Below are 22,909 nucleotides of genomic sequence, written 5' to 3'. Positions count from 1 at the left end.
TTTCACCAGGAAAAAATGAAGAGTTCTTTGTGGGGACTTGGTATTTCCCAGCGCATTTAGCCATGTGTCATGGTCATTTCTACTGTAGTGATGTGGGACAATCCCTAGTCGCGGCCTTGGAGTCACTGGATACCGTGCAGGTGATACCGCCACGCCTACCCAATGGGGGGGAGGTCTAAAAAGTCATTTCCCTGGGACACACTTACAGGGGCGGGACTTCCGGCGTCCTCTTCGTGGCGGGCAAATTCCTTCAGCTAGAATTCGCTTAATTACGTGCTCAGAAGGTCCAGTTCGCTGGGTGCTGGTGGAGATGCCGTGGCGGAGAAGGCGCAAGAGTCGGGGTTCACAAAGGTCACCTGAGAGGAAGAAGCTGGGCGACGATTCCCGGGCGGCTCGCGTCAGGGCTGAGACAGGGGTCGCCATGGCGAGAGTGGCCGCCTCTCCCGCGGCTACAGCCCAGGCTCGAGCTCAGAGTGCACTGGCGGCCTCCCTGAGACGCCCGGCTGAGGTACGTGCGCATCCCCTCACACCCCCACCCACCTCAAGCGCCTCACCACAGCGAACCCAGCATCCCGTGTGCGGACGCCCTGCAGCCCAAGCTTCGCGGGTGGGTCGGAGATGAAGGCTCACTGGAGAGAGGAGTGTTGTGGTTTCTGAGGACACAGCAAGTACAATGCAGAGTGGACAGGACTTATTCGTATCTGAGACTCCCGCGCGGATCTCAGTGAGGATTATTGAAGCAAAGAGCAAAGAGGAGGCAGGGTGGACTTCAGAGCCCATAATTCGGGTCTTTACCGGGCTATGAGATCCAAGAGAAAACTGGGGTTGTGCAGGATCCTGCTAGGACATATCAAGGATCCTGCTGGGACATATCTTTGGCTGCCGGATGCCTAATTAGTTCATGGGTGAGTCCAGAGAGATCCCCGTGCTGTGTGCAGCAGGAAGGTGGCAGAACTGAGGGAGTGCACCTGGGGTGTGAGGATGTGCAGGAGGCAGACATTGCACAATGGTGTGCACACCTAGAGGAAGTGTGAGCTGGAGATCCTGGGCCCTGGTGGGAAGATATAGGGGTGAATCCTAAGCTCATGTTTGACTATACCTTGGAGGCATGATCTGAGAAACTTGGCAGGAGGAATGGGAGCCTGTATTTGTGGCCCAGGGCTTCAATGACCTTTGCGGTTCACCACATTGCTGTTGCTGACTGTGCTAACTAATAGTAGTTAATGGGACTGTGATGAGAGAGCAGCCAACGTTGGCATTAGGGCCTGATGTCCACACTGACCTGGGGAGCCCTGGAGGAAATACAGAATGGGGAAGGTTTGTAAGAAATAATATCAGGGTTCTCAGACAGCTCTTCATTTGTCTCTATTGTGACAGGTTGGGGTGACCTTTGCAGACATTGCCCTGTACTTCTCCAGGGAAGAATGGCGTCTCCTTGATGAAGCTCAGAGACACCTGTACCTGGATGTGATGCTGGAGAACTTCGAACTTATATCTTCACTGGGTAATGCCTTTACTCTACCAGTGGTGTGGACCAGGCTTTGCATTTCCTTATGCTCCCTGTTCTCTAGGGGGTACTCCCTTTTCATTCGTGGACTCTAAGCACTGCTCCATTTTCCAGTTTTCTGAGCAGTTCCTTTTTTTTTGGTAAGGCCGGTTTGTTTGCACCACTCTTTTCTGCTCCTGCAGTACAAGTCCCTGTTGTAGAGGACTCACAGGGAATGATTTGTGGTTTGTATTGTTATGTGGAGACTAATAAATACCACCTTGATTTGTGACAAAAAGTATTTATTCTTGTTGGTCATTTGTATATACATATTTTCAACAAATGTCTCTACAATTTTGGCTAATGAGTCTTTTTCAATCCCTTGTATATTTTATATGTTAATTCCTTTTCATCTACTGGTACACAGCCTTTCTCATTGGTTTAATTTTGCTTTGCAGATACTGCTTTTTAAATTTATTATTACAGAATTTTAATATGGCAACCCTGTACTCAGCAAGTGTAGTGCTGCAATTTTTCATCATGCTGAAATGCTGGGTACCAGTGTTTAGGGATAAATTATTTTTATTTAAGTTATGTTGAGTTTTGTTGTTGTTTTTTTTAATTTTATTTTAGACTAAGGTGTTACTTTGTTAATAGCCTTCATAAATTTATGTGACTTTTTCTAACCTGAACCCACAATATCTTCAAGCCATATTTTTACATGGTGTCCCAGTATGTTCTCCCATCCTGGGTTTGCCTTTTTTTCTTATCATTATTATTTTTATATTATATTGACTTCTATTTTTAGATAGAGGAGAAGGGAGGGGGAAATGATGTGAGAGAGAAACATTGCTCCTTCCCCTCTCTCTCCTGCCCCTATCAGGGACTGAACCCCAAGTCCACTCCTGAGCCCTGTGACAGGGAATCCAGCAGGCCACCTTTAGCTTTGAGTGATGATGCCCAACCCTCTGAGCCACAGTGGTGAGGGCTTCCTTTTCATTACATCATGTTAAGTGCTCACCTGTGGAGAAATTTTTCCATTTCTCCTAATCCAGTCTGTTTATATTTGCTTTTTCCCCTGGTGGTGGTTGTCACATTCAGAAGATTATTTGAAAAACAAACCTTCAGCTCTGGCTGCTGTGGCTAAGTCCTGCAGACTGGAAGGAGCCTGTTGTATTCGAAGTCAGGGCACATGCCTGGATTTCAGAGCAGGGGCCCAGGTGGTTGCATGTGTAAGGCAACTGATCATCTTTTCTTCTCACATTGGTGTTTCTCTCCCTCTCTTTCTCTCTCTCCCCTTCTTTTGAGAAGAAAAGTAAGTAAAAATCTTTTAAAAAATAATTATATGATTTTAAAAAAAGCAAGTGTCTAAAACTACCCTAGGTTGTCTGAAGAAGCTTTAAGTTCAGTACTGACATTGAATTTTTAATGAAATTTGAGCTCATTTTTATCAGTGTTGTCCAGTTTTTTTGTTTTACATGTGAATGTTCAACACTATTTACTAAGCAAACTATTTTTACTTTCTCGTATGTCCAGCCTTTTTTTCCATCAAAGATTAATTGGGCATCACTGCCTATGTTTATTTCTGTATTGTCTGTTGTGTTCTAGTGGTCTGTGTTTATTTTAATGACACACAGTTTGGTTGGTGTGGCTTTGTTGTAGATTGAAGTCAGAAAGCGTGATGCCACCAAAATTTGCTCTTTCCTGTCAGGTAGCCCCCACTGGGGACCTGGCCTTCAACCGAGGCATGTGCCCTGATTAGGAATCAAATTGACAACCTTTTGGTCCACAGGCCAGCACTCAATTGGTGTGGTAAAATCCACACCAATCAGTCCTGTTTGATTATTTACATTTTTATGTGTACCTGATATTCTCCTCTTGTTCTCATGCTGGTTTCTACTTTAAGTTGCTTCCCTTGGTATTCCCTGGCAGCTCATGGATATTTTTTAGAGTAAATATTTTGGATTCCTTATCAGGCTGTACATTGAAATCTATGTTTGTTATCAATTATTGGGAAATTATTATGTTCTGTTGGTAGTTTCCTTGTTTTTAGTATTTGTTTTAATCCTCTATTAATGTCTATGCATTTGATGAAGCAGTAACTCCTTTTAATTTTATGGACTAATTCTGGCTGGAGAGACAGATTCATCTTCATGTGGATTTCAAGGTTGGCTGAATTGGTGTTACATCTCAGTCTTGAGACAGTTACCACCAACCTAGTCTCCGTGATGCTACATGAGCTGAGGGCAGAATAACAAAAAAATGTACAGTCAGCTGTTGCTTTGGCAGCGTTTCTTTTCAGTGACAGTCAAGGGTTTTGAAGTCTTTGGGTGGCACAGAATTTTTGGTTCTTCCTGGACTAGGTTGTGGACAAAGGGATGTGTTTTGGGTTTCATGCTGAGAATCTCTGTAGGGTCCTCTGATTTGTAAATGATGGGGCGTTCATGAATGTTTCAGAGGCTTCTTTGGTTCTTGAAAACAAAAATTTCCTGTGTTTTTCACAGAACAGTGCACTAAGGCCAACCCAAGTGCAGTCGCAGTCGTTGATTGAAGTAACTGTGACCCTTGTTTTTGACCCTTGCTATATTCAAACTTGTTTGTTTACTCATTTTCCCTGTCTCCTTTTCTGTGCTCTTCTGTGTTTTTTGCACATCGCTTTGGTGCTTGTCTTTTGTGTTTGTTTGTATACATGTATGCTTGTTTATTGAATTTAGAGAGACAAAGGAAAGGGAGAAAGAGAAAAAAATCATCACTTTGTTTTTCCAATTATTTATGCATTCATTGGTTGCTTCTTGTATGTGCCTTGACCGAGGATCGGACCCACAATCTTGGCTTATTGGGCCGATGCACTAGCCCAGCAGTCTCCAACCTTTTTGGCATCCAGAACCTTTATACCAGAAGGTGGGATGGGTGGCATGGGAGTGTAGCAGGTTGAGGGGAGGGAAACTGGGAGGTGCAGCTCAGGTCAGGTTCTTGCTCACCCACTGTGGAAGGGTCCAGGACGATACAGGAGGACCCCTGTCCTTCGGGGGAGCTTCACTTGCAGCCCAGTTCCTAAGACGCTATGGAGTGGTATGGGTCAGTGGTCTGGGTTGGGGACCACTGTTCTAACCAACTGAGCTACCTGGTCAAGGCTGATTTTCTATTTGTCTTAATTAGATTTATATTCCCCTCCTCCTTGATTGATTGTATTTGTAGATAGCCATCTACTTGCTGTGGAAGAAGGGAGAATTCTCCTATTTCTTATTTGTCCATCTTGTTGAAGTCACTCACAGAGACCTTTCCTCTGTGGTCTGTTGTTCTTTGTTGTTCTACAACAAATGTAGTGTTGCCCATCCACCTCTTCACTTCTCTTTCAATTTATGTCATGTGTATTCCATGTAATGGCTCCACTTGGATTAAAGGGGATATTTCCTTTGTGCATTCCAGGAGAAACAATTCTCTCCATGCAGAGTGGACGCAGTGGCTGTCCCCTTTTAGCGAAGTACTGTTGGAGAGGGTTTGGCACATGGGCTTTGCTAAAGTCATAACTAGGAACCCATTTTGTTGATTAGTATTTTGTTACCACTGCCAGTTCCTCACCCTGTTCTACCTCTGCTTGTTTATTGTTGACATAGTGTCAAATATTCAGTTCTGAGTTATCATTTCTACTCAGATTTTCAGCCCACAGGTAATCTTCACCTATGTAAACTTTGCTCCTCCGCCATTTTTTTAAAGATTGTATTTACTTTTAGAGATAGGAGAAAGGAGGGACAATAAGAGTAAGAGAAACATGTGATGTGTGAGAGATACATCGAGCAATTGCCTCCTAAGCACCACCAACTGGGGGTCTTGCCTGCAAAGCAGCCATGTGTCCTGACTAGGAATGGAACCAGCAACCTTTCAGTTTGCAAGCTCGCACTCAATGCATTGAGCTATACCAGCCAGGGCCTCAACTCTTTCTAATACAGGTTTTGTTTTGTTTTATTTAGTTACTTCACCCTAACTTTGGTCTATGCTTACAGACCCTTGGAGTGCACACATATCATTACATTGATGTTGAACATCATAGGCTCTAGTACAATTGATCTAGATGAGGTTGAGATCATTGAAATTATTCTACACAGCCTCACTCACTTCACCAGTGGGAAAGGTCGTATAGGAATCCATATGTGAAGAATAGTAGTACACCCCAGCTATCTAATTTTTCTTTCATCCTATACTTGTGTCTCTTCCTCAGTGAGGTCACCAACACTGCCATATTTTTTTGGCCAAGTAATGTATAACAACCATTTCTGCAGTGTATAACTCATGTCTCTTGAAAATGACTTCATAGAATCATGCCTAGATATGAGAGCTAGCCGTTTATGATGAGGATATTCCATCCTCACAAGTTCAACATATACTTCACAGGTGTTTTCTTTTGTTCAGGTTGCTGCTGTGGAGCAGAGGATGTGGACGAACTGATAGAACAAAACATTTCTGTAAGAGTGGTACAGGCAGAGAATCCCAAGGTGGCTTTGTCTTCCCGGAAGAGCCACCCATGTGAGAGTTGTGGGCCAGTGCTGAGATACATTTTCCACTTGACTGAAGAGCAGGATACACAACCCAGCCAGAAATCATTGCAGTGTGGGGCATGTGCAAAACGATTTTACTTCAGTACAAAGTGTCACCAGCACCAAGAGTATCATGTGAGAGAGAAGCCTTTGAGAAGAGGTGTGGACAGGATCCTACTTGCAGAGGGCTGCAATGTCAGTGTGTCCCAGAAGCTTTCTACCTGTGGGGAGGTTGGACAAGACATCCTTACTGAGTCAGAACATCTCCAACACGAAGCTACTCCCACCAGGGACTGGCCAAATGGAATATTGCCATCTAGAAACACTACTCAAGGCAGAGAAAATTATTTCACCCTGAGTGAGTGTAGAAAAGCCCTTGGCTGCAACCAGGCATGTATTCAGAAGAAGGGTGTTCATACTGGAAGACAGTGTTTTGTGTACCGTGATGGTACAAAGTATTTCCCAGGAATTTCTAGGTTTTCCTATTGTCGGAGAGTTCCCAGTGGACAAAAGCCACATCAGTGCAGTGAATGTGGAAAATCTTTTAAAAAATTGTCTCAACTTCGTTGTCATCATAGAGTTCACACTGGAGAAAGGCCCTATCAGTGTGTCATATGTGGGAAGTCTTTTAAAAGAAGAAGTAGCCTGTATTTACATGAGAAAATTCACACTGGAGAAAGGGCTTATGAATGTAGCGAATGTGGGAAATCGTTCACCGAAAGCACTCGCTTCCATTGTCATCAGAGAGTTCACACAGGAGAAAGGCCTTATGTGTGCAGTGAGTGTGGGAAATCTTTTACCAGAAGTGATCACCTTGTTTCTCATCAGAGACTGCACACTGGAGAAAGGCCTTATCAGTGCAGTGAATGTGGGAAATCTTTTTTCCGACGGAATTCACTTCATTGTCATCAGAGAGTTCACACTGGAGAAAGGCCTTATCAATGCAGTGAATGTGGAAAATGCTATAGCAGTAAAGGTAGTCTTCGTTCTCATCAGAGATTTCACACAGGAGAAAGGCCTTATGTGTGTAGTGAATGTGGGAAATCCTTCTTCCGAAAGAATGCACTTCGTTGTCATCAGAGACTTCACACTGGTGAAAGGTCTTATGAATGTAGTGAATGTGGCAAATCTTATCAGAGTAAAATTGGCCTTTGGTCCCATAAGAGTCTTCACACTGGAGAAAGGCCTTATGAGTGCAGTGAATGTGGGAAATGTTTCTTCCAAAAGAGTGTACTTCGTTGTCATCAGAGAGGTCATACTGGAGAAAGGCCTTATGGATGCAGTGAATGTGGCAAATCCTTCTTCCAAAAGAGTGCACTTCGTTGTCATCAGAGACTTCACACTGGAGAAAGGCCATATGAATGCAGTGAGTGTGGGAAATCTTTCTTCCGAAAGCATGAATTTCGTTGTCATCAGAATATTCACACAGGAGAAAAGCCTTATGTGTGCAGTGAATGTGGCAAATCTTATCCCAGTAAAACTGGCCTTCGTTGTCATCAGAATATTCACACAGGAGAAAGGACTTATGAGTGCAGTGATTGTGGGAAATCTTACCGCAGTCACTCTGGCCTTCGTTATCATCAGAATATTCACACAGGACAAAAACTTTATGAGTGCAGTGAATGTGGAAAATCTTATCGCAGTAAAACCAGCCTGCGCTCTCATGAGAGATTTCACACAGGAGAAAAGCCTTATGAGTGCAGTGAATGTGGGAAATCTTATCGATGTAAAACTAGCCTGCGCTCTCATGAGAAATTTCACACAGGAGAAAAACCTTATGAGTGCAGTGAATGTGGGAAATCGTATCGTAGTAAAATTAGCCTGCGCTCTCATGAGAAATTTCACACAGGAGAAAAACCTTATGAGTGCAGTGAATGTGGGAAATCTTATCGATGTAAAACTAGCCTGCGCTCTCATGAGAGATTTCACACAGGAGAAAAACCTTATGAGTGCAGTGAATGTGGGAAATCTTATTGTAGTAAAATTAGCCTGCGCTCTCATGAGAAATTACACACAGGAGAAAGGCCTTATTAGCACAATGAATGCGCAGGAGGTCTTAGATGTTAGGACATGTACAGGATTTTACTTTCATGGTAAAAATAATGGAATTCTGTGAAGCCTTTGCTGAACCAAATTTTATACAGCCAAGCATCAACAGTAAGGAGGTTCCACATCATTATCTTTCATATGTGAAGCATGTGTGTCTATGTTGTACTTTCTTGATTTACCCAGGTGGTTTCCCAGATCCATGTCACTGCATATTACAGTTGAAGGTATATCCTGTGTTCCACCTATAATGGCCCAAGAGATTACATGATTCATCATGCCTCATGTGGTCAGTAAAGGTAATTGTTCTGTGATTTGTTGGAGAAAATTAGGAGTAGCTTAGCTTTTGGGGTCTTTTTTCCTTCTACTTTCAGTACTTGGCGCATTGACATGACTCAATTTTGGCCCACAAAATATCATCTGAATTCAGATGTCAGCCTGTAGGAAGACTGCATTTTTTAGGGACATGCTGTTTTACATAACCAGAGATCATTTTTGAGTGTCCAAATCACCAATGCAGGAACTGCCAAGATGATCTCCTTTGGCTTGGTAAAATAATGAAAGACCTTTTCCTAGGTCTTCTTTAATCCTGGGTACTCTACTTATTGTGTGGTGTAGTTTATAAGCTGTTTGGGGCCCCACAAGCATCAAGACATGAGGAACTTTTGTGTGTGTCTCAACTTTTCTCTGCCTTCGTGGGGACAGTTTAGAGCAGAAATCAACTCTGGTTTTTGCCAGACTTGCATTCCTGCTCATGTGGCCCCAGGCAAGACTGTGGGCTTTCTAGTTCTTATGAGACTCCTCAATGCTGTGAGTTTCAGGAGACATGGACATCACTGCAAGGAAGGGGTAGGTATGACAACCTCAATATGTCTGGGAGCAGCGTGAATTCTTTTTTTTAGTAAAGGATGGCAGTATTTTTGTAGGGAATCTCTGACCCAGTCCCTACGAAGGGCCATGTGCCATAATTTCTAAAATTTCATAGGGGATGGTCAAGTGGTAGCACCATAGAGGTGAGGGAAACTGATTGCAAGATAAACACTGCTGTGACAGGTGCTAGAGAAGACTGAGGCAACTAGACAGAGTGTGCATTTTCTCAGCGTGCACCCAGAAACATTTCTGGGAAAAAGACTGTAGAATCGGTGTGTACACGATGCAGGATCTGCAGGAATATTCACCTCTATTGATTCAGTCATTGTTATTGAATGTACTGAAAAGGTTTCGTGGCCTTAGCCAGGTTGCTCAGTTGGTTCGGGTATCATCTTGATATGTCAAGGTTCTGATTTCAATTCTTGGTAAGGACACATACAAGAAACAACAAATGAAGGCACACATAAGTGGAACTACAAACCCAGATTTCATTTTCTCTCTCCTCTTCCCTTTCTTCCTTTCTCTGCACTCCCCTTTGTCCCTCTCTCTCTCTCTCCCCCCGCTTTCTGTTTCTTTCTAAAATGAATAAAAATTTTTAAAAAGTTTGTGGATTTCTGTCACCTCTGAGATGTTCATGTCAGAGCTACTGGGGTCCTGGTAGAATGACAAATGAACAAAAAGTGAATCTATATTCAGTGATGTAGATATTTTGATCCAGCCAGCAGTGCTGTTCTTACAGTGAGTTTTTTATTTTTTGTTTTATTTGCGGTACTGAGGCAAAATGACATCCAGAGCACATGAGAACATGGACTGAATATAGAGTTGCTATTACAGTTGCATTTTAAATATCTTGACACTTTAAAAATTTTACAATTAGTGAACATCATATTTCAACTATAATTGTTGATCAGTCTTTATTTATACATGACATTGAAACCATCACCATTGTCACAGTACTGACTATTACTGTCATTGGGAATTTACCACGTGGCCATTTTAATCCTCCTGCCCTTCACAGCTCCGGAAGTGAACAATAATTTATGTTCCATTCTAATAAATAGTTTTGCAAGTTCTTCATTTTAGATGATGTGAATAACATTCCATTATATACATTGCATATATATTTGGAGATTTATTAATGATATATTATTGGCTCATCTGCTTATGCTGAGAATTCTTTTTTTAAGTACATTTTTAAAAAGATTTTATTTATTTATCTTTAGAGGGGAAGGGAAGGAGAGAAGGAGAGAAATATCAATGTATGGTTGCCTTTCGTGAGTCCCCTGCTGGGAACTGGGAACCGGGAACTGGCCTGCAACCCAGGCATGTGCCCTGACTGGGAATCGAACCATGATCCTCTGGTTCACAGGCCCGCACTCAATTCACTGAGCTACACCAGCCAGGGCAAAGTACATTTTATTGATTATGCTATTACAGTTGTCCTATTTTTTTCTCCTTTTTCTCCCCCTCTGCCCTGTACCCCACTCTTATCAGCATTCCCACTCCCCCTTAGTTCATGTCCATGGGTCATACATAAAAGTTCTTTTGCTTCTTTATTTCTTATAATATTCTCAGCCTCCATCTGTCTGTCTAATTTGTACCTACCATTTATGGTTTTTATTCCTTGTACCTTTCCCCACATACTACTCCCTTGGCCTCCCCACTGGTAACCCTCCATGTGATCTCCATTTCTGTGATTCTGTTCCTGTTCTAAGTGTTTTCTTAGTTTTGTTTGTTTGTTTGTTTGTAGGCTCAGTTGGTGATACTTGTGAGTCTGTTGTCATTTTACTGTGCATAGTTTTGATCTTAGATAACTCACTTTGATATTTCATATAATAAAGGCTAGTTGATGAAGAACTCCTTCAACTTGACCTTATTTGAGAAGCACTTTGTCTGCCCTTCCATTCTAAATGATAGCTTTGCCAGATAGAGTAATCTTGGATGTAGGTCCTTGCCTTTCATGACTTTGAATACTTCTTTTCAGCCCCTTCATGTCTGTAAGGTTTGTTTAGAGAAATAAGGTTATGGGTACTCCCTTGTAGTTAAGTTTCTGCTTTTCTCTCTCTTTTAGGGTTCTCTTCTTATCTTTAATCTTGGATAATTTAATTCTGATGTGTCTTGGCATGGTCCTTCTTAGGTACAATTTCTTTTGGACTCCCTGAGCTTCCTGGACTTCCTAGAAGCTCTTTCCTTGGCTAGATTGGGGAAGTTTTCCTTCATTACTTTTTCCCATAAGTTTTCAATTTCTTGCTTTTCCTCTTCTTGTGGCACCTCTGTGATACAGACAGTGGAAAGTTTAAGTTGTCCCATAGTTCCTAAATCTTTTCCTTATTTTTTTTTCAATCCTGTTTTTTCCTCCTATTCAGTTGAATGTTTACTTTTTCCTTCTATTTCAAATAGTTAAGTTTGAGTCCCGGTTTCCTTCCCGCCATTGTTGGTTCCCCACATGTCTTTATTTCACCTTTTGCAGGCTTCACTTCTTCCTCTTTTGCAACCATACTCAGTGTTTTCTGTGAGCATCCTGATTACTTGTGTTTTGAACTCTGCATCTTGTTGGTTAGCTCTCTCCTGGTCGCTTAGCTCTTTTTCTGGAGCTTTGATGTGTTCTTTCATTTGGGCTGTATTTTTTTGTTTTGGCAACAGCCTTATATGGTAAGGAGCAGGGCTTTAGGTATTCACCAGGGCAGAGTAACCCACTTGACCATGTAAGTGTTGTATAGGATGGAAGCATCTGAGAGGGAGGAATGTGGCTTGCTTAGTTGTTGCTCCACTTTCAGTCATTTCCCCTGCTACCCACTAGGAAATTGGGGCCTTGTGGTGCTGATTCTCAGTTGGGTGGGTTTGTGTACTTTCTAGGGCCTTGTGTATTCCTCCATTGGACTGTCCTGTGAGACTGGAAGTTACTCCCACCACTGCAACACCTACAGGTTCTTACAGCCAGAGGTTTTGAGGCCTTAGTTTCCCACATTGGAATTCTTAGTTGTGTGGTTTGTTTTGCCCTCCAGCCATTCCTCCTGATTTACCCGCACAAGAATGTTCAACCTTCTTTCTGCTAGTTAGAACCTGGCCTGCATAGTCTGCAACTGCCTTGTCAGGTGTCCTTGCCACTCCAACTGCCCATCTTTGCCCCTCCTACCACTCTGGAAGAATGTCTCTTCATCCTTGGTTGTCAAACTTCCATACAGTTTGATTTTTGGCATTCTGGTTTATTTTTTTTATTTGTTGTTTTTTCAGTTGTGTGAGGAAGCAAAGTGTATCTACCTTTGCCTCTATCTTGGCCAGAAGTCAGAAATATTCTCATCTTTGAAGATAGTACTATGCATTTATCTATTCCTTTTGTGTTTTTTTCTAATTTTTGACTATTTAAAATTACCTGGTATAAATACTTTTTGTACTTCTTTATATACACTTAAGTTTCATTTACCTTTGTCTATAACTCTGTGCACAATCTGAGTCATATGGTAGGTGAGTGTGGAGTTACGGACATGAGCAATTTTTGATTTAAACTGATTTTACTTTTTTGCATTCTTCTGGTAGTGTGTGAGAGATTGTGTTCCTCCACATCCTTGAGAACACTTGGTTTCGTCTGTCAGGTTTTAATATTAACCTTTTTTTTTATCATTGTACTTCTGTCTCACTGTTTTATAATTATGCGTCTAAGAGTTATCAATGAGCCTTTTCTCAGATGTGCATTTCCTATGTCTGTATCTTTGCTATGTGTCTGATCCTATGTTCTAGCTAATCTGATAGGAGTTCTGGCAGTTTTCTATAACAAAAGGACAGCAAAACAAAGGTGCATGGTAGAATTTCACTCATTTCTGAACTTTTCGCTTCATGAAATAAAATTTTTTTTGTATTGGAATCAAGTTTTAATGTTTTTCCTCTATATTTTGCAGAATGCAGTGGGCACTTTTCGTTTTAGCCTCCAATATTAACATTCTTTTTTAAAAATATACTTTATTGATTATACCATTTCAGTTGTTCTATTCCCCCCCTTCATTTCCCTCCACCTTGTACACCCCTCCCCCACCCTTCCTCTTTAGTTTATGACCACATGTCTCAAGTTCTTTAGATTCTATATTTCCCATAGTATTCTTGCCCTCCCCCCATCTATTTTCTACCTACTGTCTATGCTGTTTTCTGTACCTTCTCCCCCCTTCTCCCCCTCCCACCCCCCTGTTTCTAACCCTCCATGTGTTCTTCATTTCTATGGTTCCACTCCTGATCTAGCTGTCTTCTTGGTTTGCTTTTGTTTTAGGTGTGGTTGTTAATAACTGTGTGTTTGCTGTCCTTTCACTGTTCATCTTTTTCATCTTCTTTTTCTTATATAAGTCCCTTTAGCATTTCATATAATAAGGGCTTGGTGATGATGAACTCCTTGAACTTGACCTTATCTGAGAAGCATTTTATCTGCCCTTCTATTCTAAATGAAAGCTTTGCTGGATAGAGCAGTCTTGAATGTAGGTCTTTGGATTTCATGACTTGGAATACTTCTTTCCAGCTCCTTCTTGCCTGTAAGGTCTCTTTTGAGAAATCCCCTGACAGTCTGATGGGAACTCCTTTGTAGGTACTGTCTCCTTATCTCTTGCTGCTTCTAGGATTCTCTCCTTCATTTTAATCTTGGCTAATGTAATTATGATGTGCCTTGGTGTGTTCCTTCTTGGGTCCAACTTCTTTGGGACTCTCTGAGCTTCCTGGACTTCTGGAAGTCTATTTCCTTTGCCAGACTGGGGAAGTTCTCCTTTATTATTTGTTCAAATAAGCTTTCCACTGGTGGCTGTTTCTTTTCCCCTTCTGGTACCCTATAATTCGGATGTTGGAACGTTTAAAGATGTCCTGGAGGTTCCTAAACCTCTCCTCATTTTTTTGAATTCTTGTTTCTTTATTTTTTTCTGGTTGGATGTTTCATTCTTCCTTCTGGTCCATTCCATTGATTTGTGTCCCCGTTTCCTTTCCATCACTATTGGTTTCCTGTGCATTTCCCTTCATTTCAATTAGTTTAGCCTTCATTTGTTCATGTAATTTGTGACCAAAATCAACCAGTTGTGTGAGCATCCTGATGACCAGTGTTTTGAACTGTGCATCTGATAGGTTGGCTATTTCTTGGTCACTTAGAGTTATTGGCTCTGGGGCTTTGAGTTCTTCTTGAGCCATATTTTGGACTGTTCCTGCCTGTTACATATGAGGAGCGGAGCCCTAGGTGTTCACCAGAGTGGGGCAACTCAGTCACTGGGTTGTGATGCTGTGTGTGGGGCGGGGTCAAAGGAAAGCAATGGCGGTCCCATCTGCTGCCTACCGCTGCCTCTGCAGCTGCCACCGTCTCTGGGGCCCTTGCGTTCTGTCCCACTGCATTTGCTTGTGCAACCGCGGTCAGCCCTCCGCTGCTGGGTTCGCCCACTGGGGCCTGTGTGGTCCATCTCACTGCTCACTCTGCTGGTTTATCTGTGCGCGAATGTGTGACTGCGGTCAGCCTGCCCCGCACCCTCACTGGGTTCTCGCTGCCTGTGTGCCTGGGTCAGGGGATCTTTCCTGCCCCACCCTGCTCTGCTGCTGGCTCCGCCCCTCTTACCGGTCCTGGTTGAACAGTTCGTTGTTGTCGGACTTCTGTATAGTTCAATTTTCTGTTCTTTGGCTGTGTCTTTGTTTACTAAACCTTTGTTGTATTCAAACTTGGTTTTGGGAGTAGGCACAGTGTTTCCACCTATGCCTCCATCTTGGCGGAAGTCCCTAATTTTCCTTTTCTGACAGGTTTTCATGAATTTATGCCAAATCTCTAAGTATTTTTTGTTTTTCTTCTTTAAAATTTTTTTCAAATTTTATTTCCTTTTTTTGCATTGCCCTTTAATCCTCTTATGCCCACCCTCCAAAATTAGAAATTTTTAAATCGGTAGAAGTCAACAGGTTCTGAAGCCTGACAAGAGGTATGTCTCAGTCGGTGTTCATTAATGGACAGTGACTTCTAAGAGATAGGAGTGTTTACTTGAACTGTAGCTATGCTGGAAACTTGGCTAGCATGAAAGTCTCATTTCTCTAAAGTGTGAATCCTCTGTAGTCATTAGAATTGTAAGGGGGAAAGGCGAGGTGAGAAAAATATAGTAAGTTGTGAGACAAACTTGGAATTGTGGAAAATAGCCATGGCATTATGTTCCATTGCTTTCATAATCATTTACTAATTATCTCACTGCTTCAGAGGCTGAACTAGGAATGTGTTCTACAGGAGTGATTAAAGAAATGTGATCACAGCTAGGATTGTTCCAAGGCTTTATTGAAGGAGCAGCCAACACTTCAAAAGGAAAATCTTCCATGGTATAATACCTTGTTAGCTGATCTGTTATGTGGAAACATAAATTGACCAGCACTCTGGGGTGAGAAGCATGTGGATCCTGAGGAGTTTAAGAGCACACATTTAAAGGAGGGGAAAAGGGATTTGATTTCATGGGAAAGATGTTTCATGTACAAGAAAACACTGTAGAGTCTTCCCATGCCAGTAGTTCACTGCCAGTGTCAGGCCTCTCCTGTGATCCCTGTGCCATTTCCAGGGTGGTGCTGTGGATTATGTTCATGTACAAGTGACTTTTATAATTTTTGGTAAGTTTTTAGATTTTTCTCAACTCGGGTACATTACTTAGTTCAATTATTTCAAATTATGATATCTATTTCAGTGTCATAAATGCTATGAAATCTTCTTTTTTTTAAGAGAGATTATTTTACCCTGGCTGGTGTAGCTCAGTGGAGTGAGCATGGGCCTGCCAAACAAAGGGTCACCAGTTGGATTCCCAGTCAGAGCACATGCCTGGGTTACAGGCTAGGTCCCCAGTTAGAGGTGCACAAGGAGCAACCACACATTGACATTTCTCTCTCTTTCTCCTTCCTTTCCCCTCTCTCTAAAAATAAATAAATAAAATATTTAAAAAAGAGAAAGATAGCATTTATTTATTTTTAGAGAGAAGCGAAGGGAGGGAGAAAGAGAGAAACATCAACCTGTGGTTGCCTGTTGCACATCCCCAACTGGGGACCTAGGTCTCAATCCAGGCATGAGCTTTGATTAGGAATGGAACCACCAACCCTTTTGTTTGCAGGCTGGCACTCAGCCGGTGAGCCATACTGGCTAGGGATGCTCTGAAATTTTCAATAGAAAATATTTCTTACCTAATTATAATGAAATTTAATGTCTATTGCACTTAAGCATACCCATAATGACTTGTTACTTATAATGGTTCATTGGATTTTTGAAGTGTCTGAGCTATACATGGGTCAACTATCATTATAAATAAACACTTTTTTACCCTAAGTATTATGTATACGTGTTTGTAATCTGAAACATTGAGAATGCCTGAGATATCATTTCACCTCAATTCTTAAATATGTCAGTAAAGAACAAATTCTCTTCCACTATGAGAAATACAAATGCATATACACATCAACAAAGACACCACTGTCACAATTCAGCTCTTAAATTATTTACCTTAATTGATAAATTGATGTTCAAGTTATGAATCAACAATAGAATTCAACTTACTGTTTATAATATGCATTTAGTCTTTTTTCTTTCAAAGGCTTGTCATACAGCTTATGTTATACTTGTCACATACACATGTGATGGTGTAAGTAGGTCATTTGTGTAAATATGCTCTGCAATGCAGGCATACCTATTTTATTATGAGTTCCTGTGTTGGGCTCATAGGTAATTTGTTCTAACAACATGAACTCAAGCCCCTTCACCAGGAAAAATTGACTTTCTTTAGTCATATACAAAAAGAATTCTTCGTGGGGACCTGGCATTTCCTAGCCCCTTTAGCGATGGGTCTTGGACATTCCTACTGTAGTGATGTGGAAAAACGCGGGGTCACCAGCCTGGTTTTCAGGATAAGGGGCAGGGAATACCGCCCCGCCTACCCAATGGGGCGGGGAAATGAAAGTCATTTCCGTTGGGACGCACTTGTAGGGGCAGGATTTCCGGCGTCCTCCTCGTGGCGGGCAAATTCCTTCAGCCAGATTCCGGTCGATTAAGTATTCAGAAGGTTCAGTTCGCTGGGTGACGGCGTGATGCCCAGGCGGGGAAGGAGCCAGAGTCGTGGTCTACAAAGATCATCCGAGAGGAAGAAGGTGGATGACGATGCCCGGGGGGCCCCCGCCAGGGCCGAGAAAGGGGTCGCCATGGCGGGGGCGGCCTCCTCTCCCGCCACTGTGTCTGGGCCTAGAGCTCAGAATGCACTGGCGGCCTCCCTGAGATGCCCGGCTGAGGTACGTGCGCGTCCCCTCACACCCCCACCCACCCACCTCAAGCACCACAGTGAACCCCGCATCCCGTGTGCGGACCTCCTGCAGCCCAAGCTTCGCCGGTGGGTTGGAGACGAAGGCTCTTTGGAGAGAGGAGTGTTGTGGTTTCTAAGGACACAGCAAGTACAGTGCAGAGTGGACAGGGCTTATTAGTATCTGAGATTCCCGCGCGGATCTCGGTGAGGATTATTGAAGGAAAGAACAAAGAGGAGGCAGGAAAGAGCAAAGAGAAGAGCCAAATTAGTGGCTCTGGACTTCAGAGCCACTAATTTGGGTTCTTTACTGGGCTGTGAGATCCAAAAGAAAAGTGAGGTTGTGCAGGACCCTCTGGAACATTTCAAGGACTCTTTGGCTGCCGAATGCCTAGTTGGTGGATGATTCCAGAGAGATGCCCGTGCTGTGTGCAGCAGGAAGGTGGCAGAACTGAGGGCGTGAACCTGGGGTGTGAGGATGTGCAGGAGGCAGACATTGCACAATGGTGTGCACACCTAAAGGAAGTGTGAGCTGGAGATCCTGGGCCCTGGTGGGAGGATATAGGGGTGAATTCCTAGCTCATGTTTGGCTGTTTCTTGTAAGCATGATCTGAGAGACTGTGGCATGGATGGGAGCCTGTAGTTGTGGCCCAGGGCTTCAATGACCTTTGTCTGCGGTTCCCCACATTGCTGTTGCTGACCATGCTAACAGTAGTTACTGGAACTGTGATGAGAGCAGCCAGCATTGGCATTAGGGCCTGATGTCCACACTGACCTGGGCGGCCTTGGAGGAAAATACAGGGAGGGGACGATTTTTAAGAAGTAATATCCCGACGTGGGGGCGGGTATTCTCAGATAGACAGCTCTTCATTCATTCGTCTCCATTGTGACAGGTTGTTGTGACCTTTGCGGACATTGCCCTGTACTTCTCCAGGGAAGAATGGAGTCTCCTTGATGAAGCTCGGAGATGCCTGTACCTGGATGTGATGCTGGAGAACTTTGAACTTATATCTTCACTGGGTAATGCCTTCACTCTGCCAGTGGTGTGGACCAGGCTTTGAATTTCCTTATGCCCCCTGTCCTCTAGGGGGTACTCCCTTTTCATTCGTGGACTATAAGCACTGCTCAATTTTCCAGTTTTCTGAGCAGTGCTTATAGTTCACTTTTCTTTGGTAGGACCAGTTTGTTTGCACCACTCTTTTCTGCCCCTGCAATACTAGTCCCTGTTGTAGAGAACTCACAGGGAAGCATTTGGGGTTTGTAATGTTGCGTGGAGACTCATAAATACCACCTTGAGTTGTTAGGAAAAGTGCTTGTTCTATTCTTGTTTGTCATTTGTGTATACTTATTTTGGAAACTTGTCTCTACAGTTTTGGCTAATGAGTCTTTTGAATCCCTTGTACATTTTATATATTAATTACTTTTCCCCTGCTAGTACACAGGTTTTCTCATTTGTTTAATTTTGCTTTGCAGGTATTGCTTTGTGTGTGTGTGTGAGTGTGTTCACAATTTCAATATGGCGAGCCTGCATTCAGCAAGTGTTTTGTTGCCCATTTTTCATCAGGCTGAAATGCTGGGTACCATTGTTTAGGGATAAATTACTTTTATTTAAGTTATATATAGAGGTTTTTTTTAGACTAAGGTGTTACTTTGTTAATATCCTTCATAAATTTATGTGACTTTTTCTGATGTGAACCACCAATATTTCCAAGCCATATTTTTATATGGTGTCCAAGTATGTTCTACCATCCTGCGGTTACCTTTTTTCTTTCTTGTTATTATTAGTAGTAGTAGTAGCAGTAATATATTATATTGACTTTTATTTTTATTTATTTATTTTTTAAAGGCACTTTTTAAAAAAAGATTTTATTTATTTATCTTTAGAGGGGAAGGGAAGGAGAGAAGTATCAATGTATGTTTGCCTCTTGTGAGTCCCCTGCTGGGAACTGGCCCTGCAACCCAGGCATGTGCCCTGACTGGGAATCGAACCACGATCTTGTGGTTCTGAGGCCTGCACTCAATCCACTGAGCTACACCAGCCAGGCTTCTCTGGTTCTTTAAAACAAAAATTTCCCTTGTTTTTCACAAAACAGTCCACTAAGGCCAACCTGAGTATAGTCACAGCAGTTGATAGATATAACTCTCTGACCCTTGTTTTTAAGCTTTGCTGTTTTCAAACTTGTTTGTTAACCTGTCTTCCCCATCTTCTTTTCTGCTCTTCTATATTTTCTGCATATGGCTTTCCTGCTTGTCTTTTGTATTTGTTTGTATGTATAAATGCTTGTTTATTGAATTTAGAGAGACAAGGAAAAGGAAGAAAGCGGAAAAATCATCACTTTGTTTTTCTAATTACTTATGCAGTCATTGGTGGCTGCTTGTATGTGCCTTGACCAAGGATCAACCCACAACCTAGGTTAGCAGGTTGATGCACTAACCTAGCAGTTTCCCATCTTTTTGGCACCAGAAACCTATTTGCCAGAAGTTGGGGGTGGATGGCATGGGAGTGTAGGGGGTTGAGGGGAGGGGAACTGGGAGGTGTAGCTTAGGTAAGTTTCTTGTTCACCCACTGTAGAAGGGGCCAGGAGGAGACAGGAGGCCTAGCTCAGTGGAGCTTCTCTTGCAGCCCATTTCCTAACAGTCTGCAGACTGGTACAGTTCCATGGCCTGGTGGGGACCACTGCTCTAACCAACTGAGCCATCTGTTCAAGGTTGATATTCTGTTTGTCTTAATTAGATTTATATTCACCTCCTTCGTGATTTGTTTGTTTATTTGTTTATTCATTTTTATGGATAGCCATCTACTTGCTATGAAAGAAGGGAGAATTCTCTTATTTCATATTCGTCCGTCTTGCTGAAGTCACTCACATAGACCTTTTCTCTGTGGTCTTTTGTGCTTTCTTGTTCTACCACAATGTTGGTCATCCATCTCTTCAATTCTTCTCTTTGAATTTATATTGTCTGTATTCCATGTAATGGCTCCACTGGGATTTAAGGGGACATTGCATTTGTGCATTCCAAGGAAAACAATTCTATCCAGAGAGTGGACACAGGCTGTGGCATTTTGGTGAAGGGCTGTTGGAGAGGGTTTGGCACGTGGGCTTTGCTAAAGTCATAACTAGGAACCCATTTTGTTGATTAGTATTTTGTTACCATTGCTCATTCCTCAACTCATTCTACTTATGCCTGTTTATTGTTGACAAAGTGTCAAATATTCACTTCTGAGTTAGATTTCTAGTCAGATTTCCAGAACACAGGTAATCTTCACCTATGTAAACATTGCTCCTCAGCCATTTCTTTTTTCTTAAAGATTGTATTTATTTTTAGATAGGGGAAAGGAGGGAGAAAGAGAGGGAGGAACATGTGACATGTGAGATAAATTGATTGGTTGCCTCTCATGTACCCCTAACTGGGGGCTTGGCTTGCAATGCAGTCATGTCCTCTGACTAGGAATCAAACCAGTGACCTTTCAGTTTGCAAGCTGGCACTCATTGAATTGACCCACACCAGCCAGGGTGTCAACTCTTTCTATTACAGGTTTTGTTTTGTTTTATTTTTTTACTTCACTCCAACTTTGTTCTATGCTTATAGACCTTTGGAGAGCACATGTATCATTACATTGACCTTAAACATCACAGGCTCTAGTACAACTGATCTAGATGAGGTTGAGCTCATTCAAATTGTTCTACACAGCCTCACCTTACCAGTGGGAAAGATCCTACAGCAAGCCATGTGTGGAAGAATAGTAGTAGACCCTGACTATGTTCTTCGTGTTTCATCCTACACTCATGTCTCTTCCTCGGTGAGGTCGCCAACACTGCCATGCCTTTTGGCCGAATAATGTATAACAGCCCTTCCTTCAGTGTGTAACTCACGTTTCTTGAAAATGACTTCATAGAATCATGCTTAGCTGTGAGAGCTGGCCATTTTTAATGAGGATATTCCTTCCCCATAATGTCAGCATACATTTGACCAGTGTTTCCTTTTGTTCAGGTTGCTGCTGTGGAGCAGAGGACGTGGATGAACTGATTGAACAAAAAGTTTCTGTAAGAGTGGTACAGTCAGAGAATCCCAAGGTGGCTTTGTCTTCCGGGAAGAGCCACCCGTGTGAGAGTTGTGGGCCAGTGCTGAGATACATTTTTCACTTGACCGAAGAGCAGGATACACAACCCAGCCAGAAATCACTGCAGTGTGGGGCATGTGCAAAACGATTTTACTTCAGTACAAAGTGTCACCAGCGCCAAGAGCATCACGTGAGAGAGAAACCTTTGAGAAGAGGTGTGGACAGGATCCTACTTGCAGAGGGCTGCAATGTCAGTGTGTCCCAGAAGCTTTTTACCTGTGGGGAGGTTGGACAAGACATCCTTACTGAGTCAGAACATCTCCAACAAGAGGCTACTCTCACCAGGGATTGTCCAAATGGAATATTGCCCTCTAGAGACACTACTCAAGGCAGAGAAAATTATTTCACCCTGAGTGAGTGTAGAAAAGCCCTTGGCTGCAACCAGGTATGTATTCAGAAGAAGGGTGTCCATACTGGAAGACAGTGTTTTGTGTGCCATGATGGTGCAAAGTATTTCCCAGGAATTTGTAGGTTTTGTTATTGTCAGAGAGTTCCCGATGGAGAAAAGCCACATGAGTGCAGTGAATGTGGGAAATCTTTTATAAAACTATCTCAGCTTCATCGTCATCAGACAGTTCACACTGGAGAAAGGCCTTATCAGTGCAGTGTATGTGGGAAGTTTTATAAACGAAGATATACCCTTTATCGTCACAAGAAAGTTCACGCTAGAGAAAGGTCTCATAAATGTAGTGAATGTGGAAAATCTTTTATCAACAGCACTCGTCTCCGTTATCATCAGGCAGTTCACACAGGAGAAAAGCCAAATCAGTGTAGTGAGTGTGGGAAATCATTTAAAATATTGGCTCATCTTCGTGATCATCGGACTGTTCACACTGGAGAAAGGCCCTATCAGTGCAGTGCATGTGGGAAATCTTTCAAAACAAGAAGTAACCTTTATTTACACGAGAAAATTCACACTGGGGAAAGGTCTTACAAATGTAATGAATGTGGGAAATCTTTTATGAATAGCACTCTTCTCAATTATCATCAGAGAATTCACACAGGCGACAGGCCTCATGTGTGCAGTGAATGTGGGAAGTCTTTTACCAGAGCTGATCACCTTCGTTCTCATGAGAGACTACACACTGGAGAAAGGCCTTATGAGTGCAGTGAATGTGGGAAGTCTTTTTTCCGAAAGAATGCCCTTAATTGTCATAAGAGACTTCATACTGGAGAAAGGCCTTATGAGTGCAGCGAATGTGGGAAGTCTTTCTTCCGAAAGAATGCCCTTAATTGTCATCAGAGAGTTCACACAGGGGAAAGGCCTTATGAGTGCAGTGAATGTGGGAAATTTTTCTCCCAAGAAAATTCCCTTAATTGTCATCAGAGACTTCACACTGGAGAAAGGCCTTATGAGTGCAGTGAATGTGGGAAATCTTACTGCAGTAGCTCTGGCCTACATTATCATCGGAAATTTCATACAGGAGAAAAGCCTTACAAGTGTAGTAAATGTGGGATATGTTACCGCAGTCATGCTAGCTTACGTTACCATCGAAGTATTCGCACAGGAGAAAAGCCTTATGAGTGCGGTGAATGTGGGAATACTTATTGCAGTAAAATTCACCTGCGCTATCATGAGAAATTTCACACAGGAGAAAGG

At 42.6% G+C, this 22,909-nt stretch overlaps 1 protein-coding gene across 1 annotated transcript; it reads left to right on the top strand.

The window, feature by feature from the left end:
• Positions 1-218: 218 nt before the first annotated feature.
• LOC118995858 (zinc finger protein 211-like) lies at positions 219-18,466 on the top strand. Its single transcript, XM_037059007.1, has 2 exons — positions 219-508; positions 18,083-18,466. The coding sequence occupies exons 1-2, from the start codon at positions 311-313 to the stop codon at positions 18,248-18,250; spliced, it is 366 nt and encodes a 121-aa protein (XP_036914902.1). The 5' UTR covers positions 219-310; the 3' UTR covers positions 18,251-18,466.
• The last annotated feature ends 4,443 nt before the right edge of the window (positions 18,467-22,909 follow it).

This window comes from Sturnira hondurensis, unplaced genomic scaffold, assembly GCF_014824575.4.
Source record: "Sturnira hondurensis isolate 20B ecotype Veracruz unplaced genomic scaffold, ASM1482457v3 Scaffold0001020, whole genome shotgun sequence".
NCBI lineage: Eukaryota > Metazoa > Chordata > Mammalia > Chiroptera > Phyllostomidae > Sturnira > Sturnira hondurensis.
The sequence above is the reverse complement of the archived record's forward strand: the minus strand, read 5'-3'. Positions and strand labels throughout refer to the sequence as shown.

Coding starts and splice junctions, on each gene's coding strand:
- LOC118995858 (XM_037059007.1), top strand. CDS start 311: ATGCCGTGGCGGAGAAGGCGCAAGAGTCGGGGTTCACAAAGGTCACCT. Junction 509..18,082: donor CCCTGAGACGCCCGGCTGAG/GTACGTGCGCAT, acceptor CCATTGTGACAG/GTTGTTGTGACCTTTGCGGA.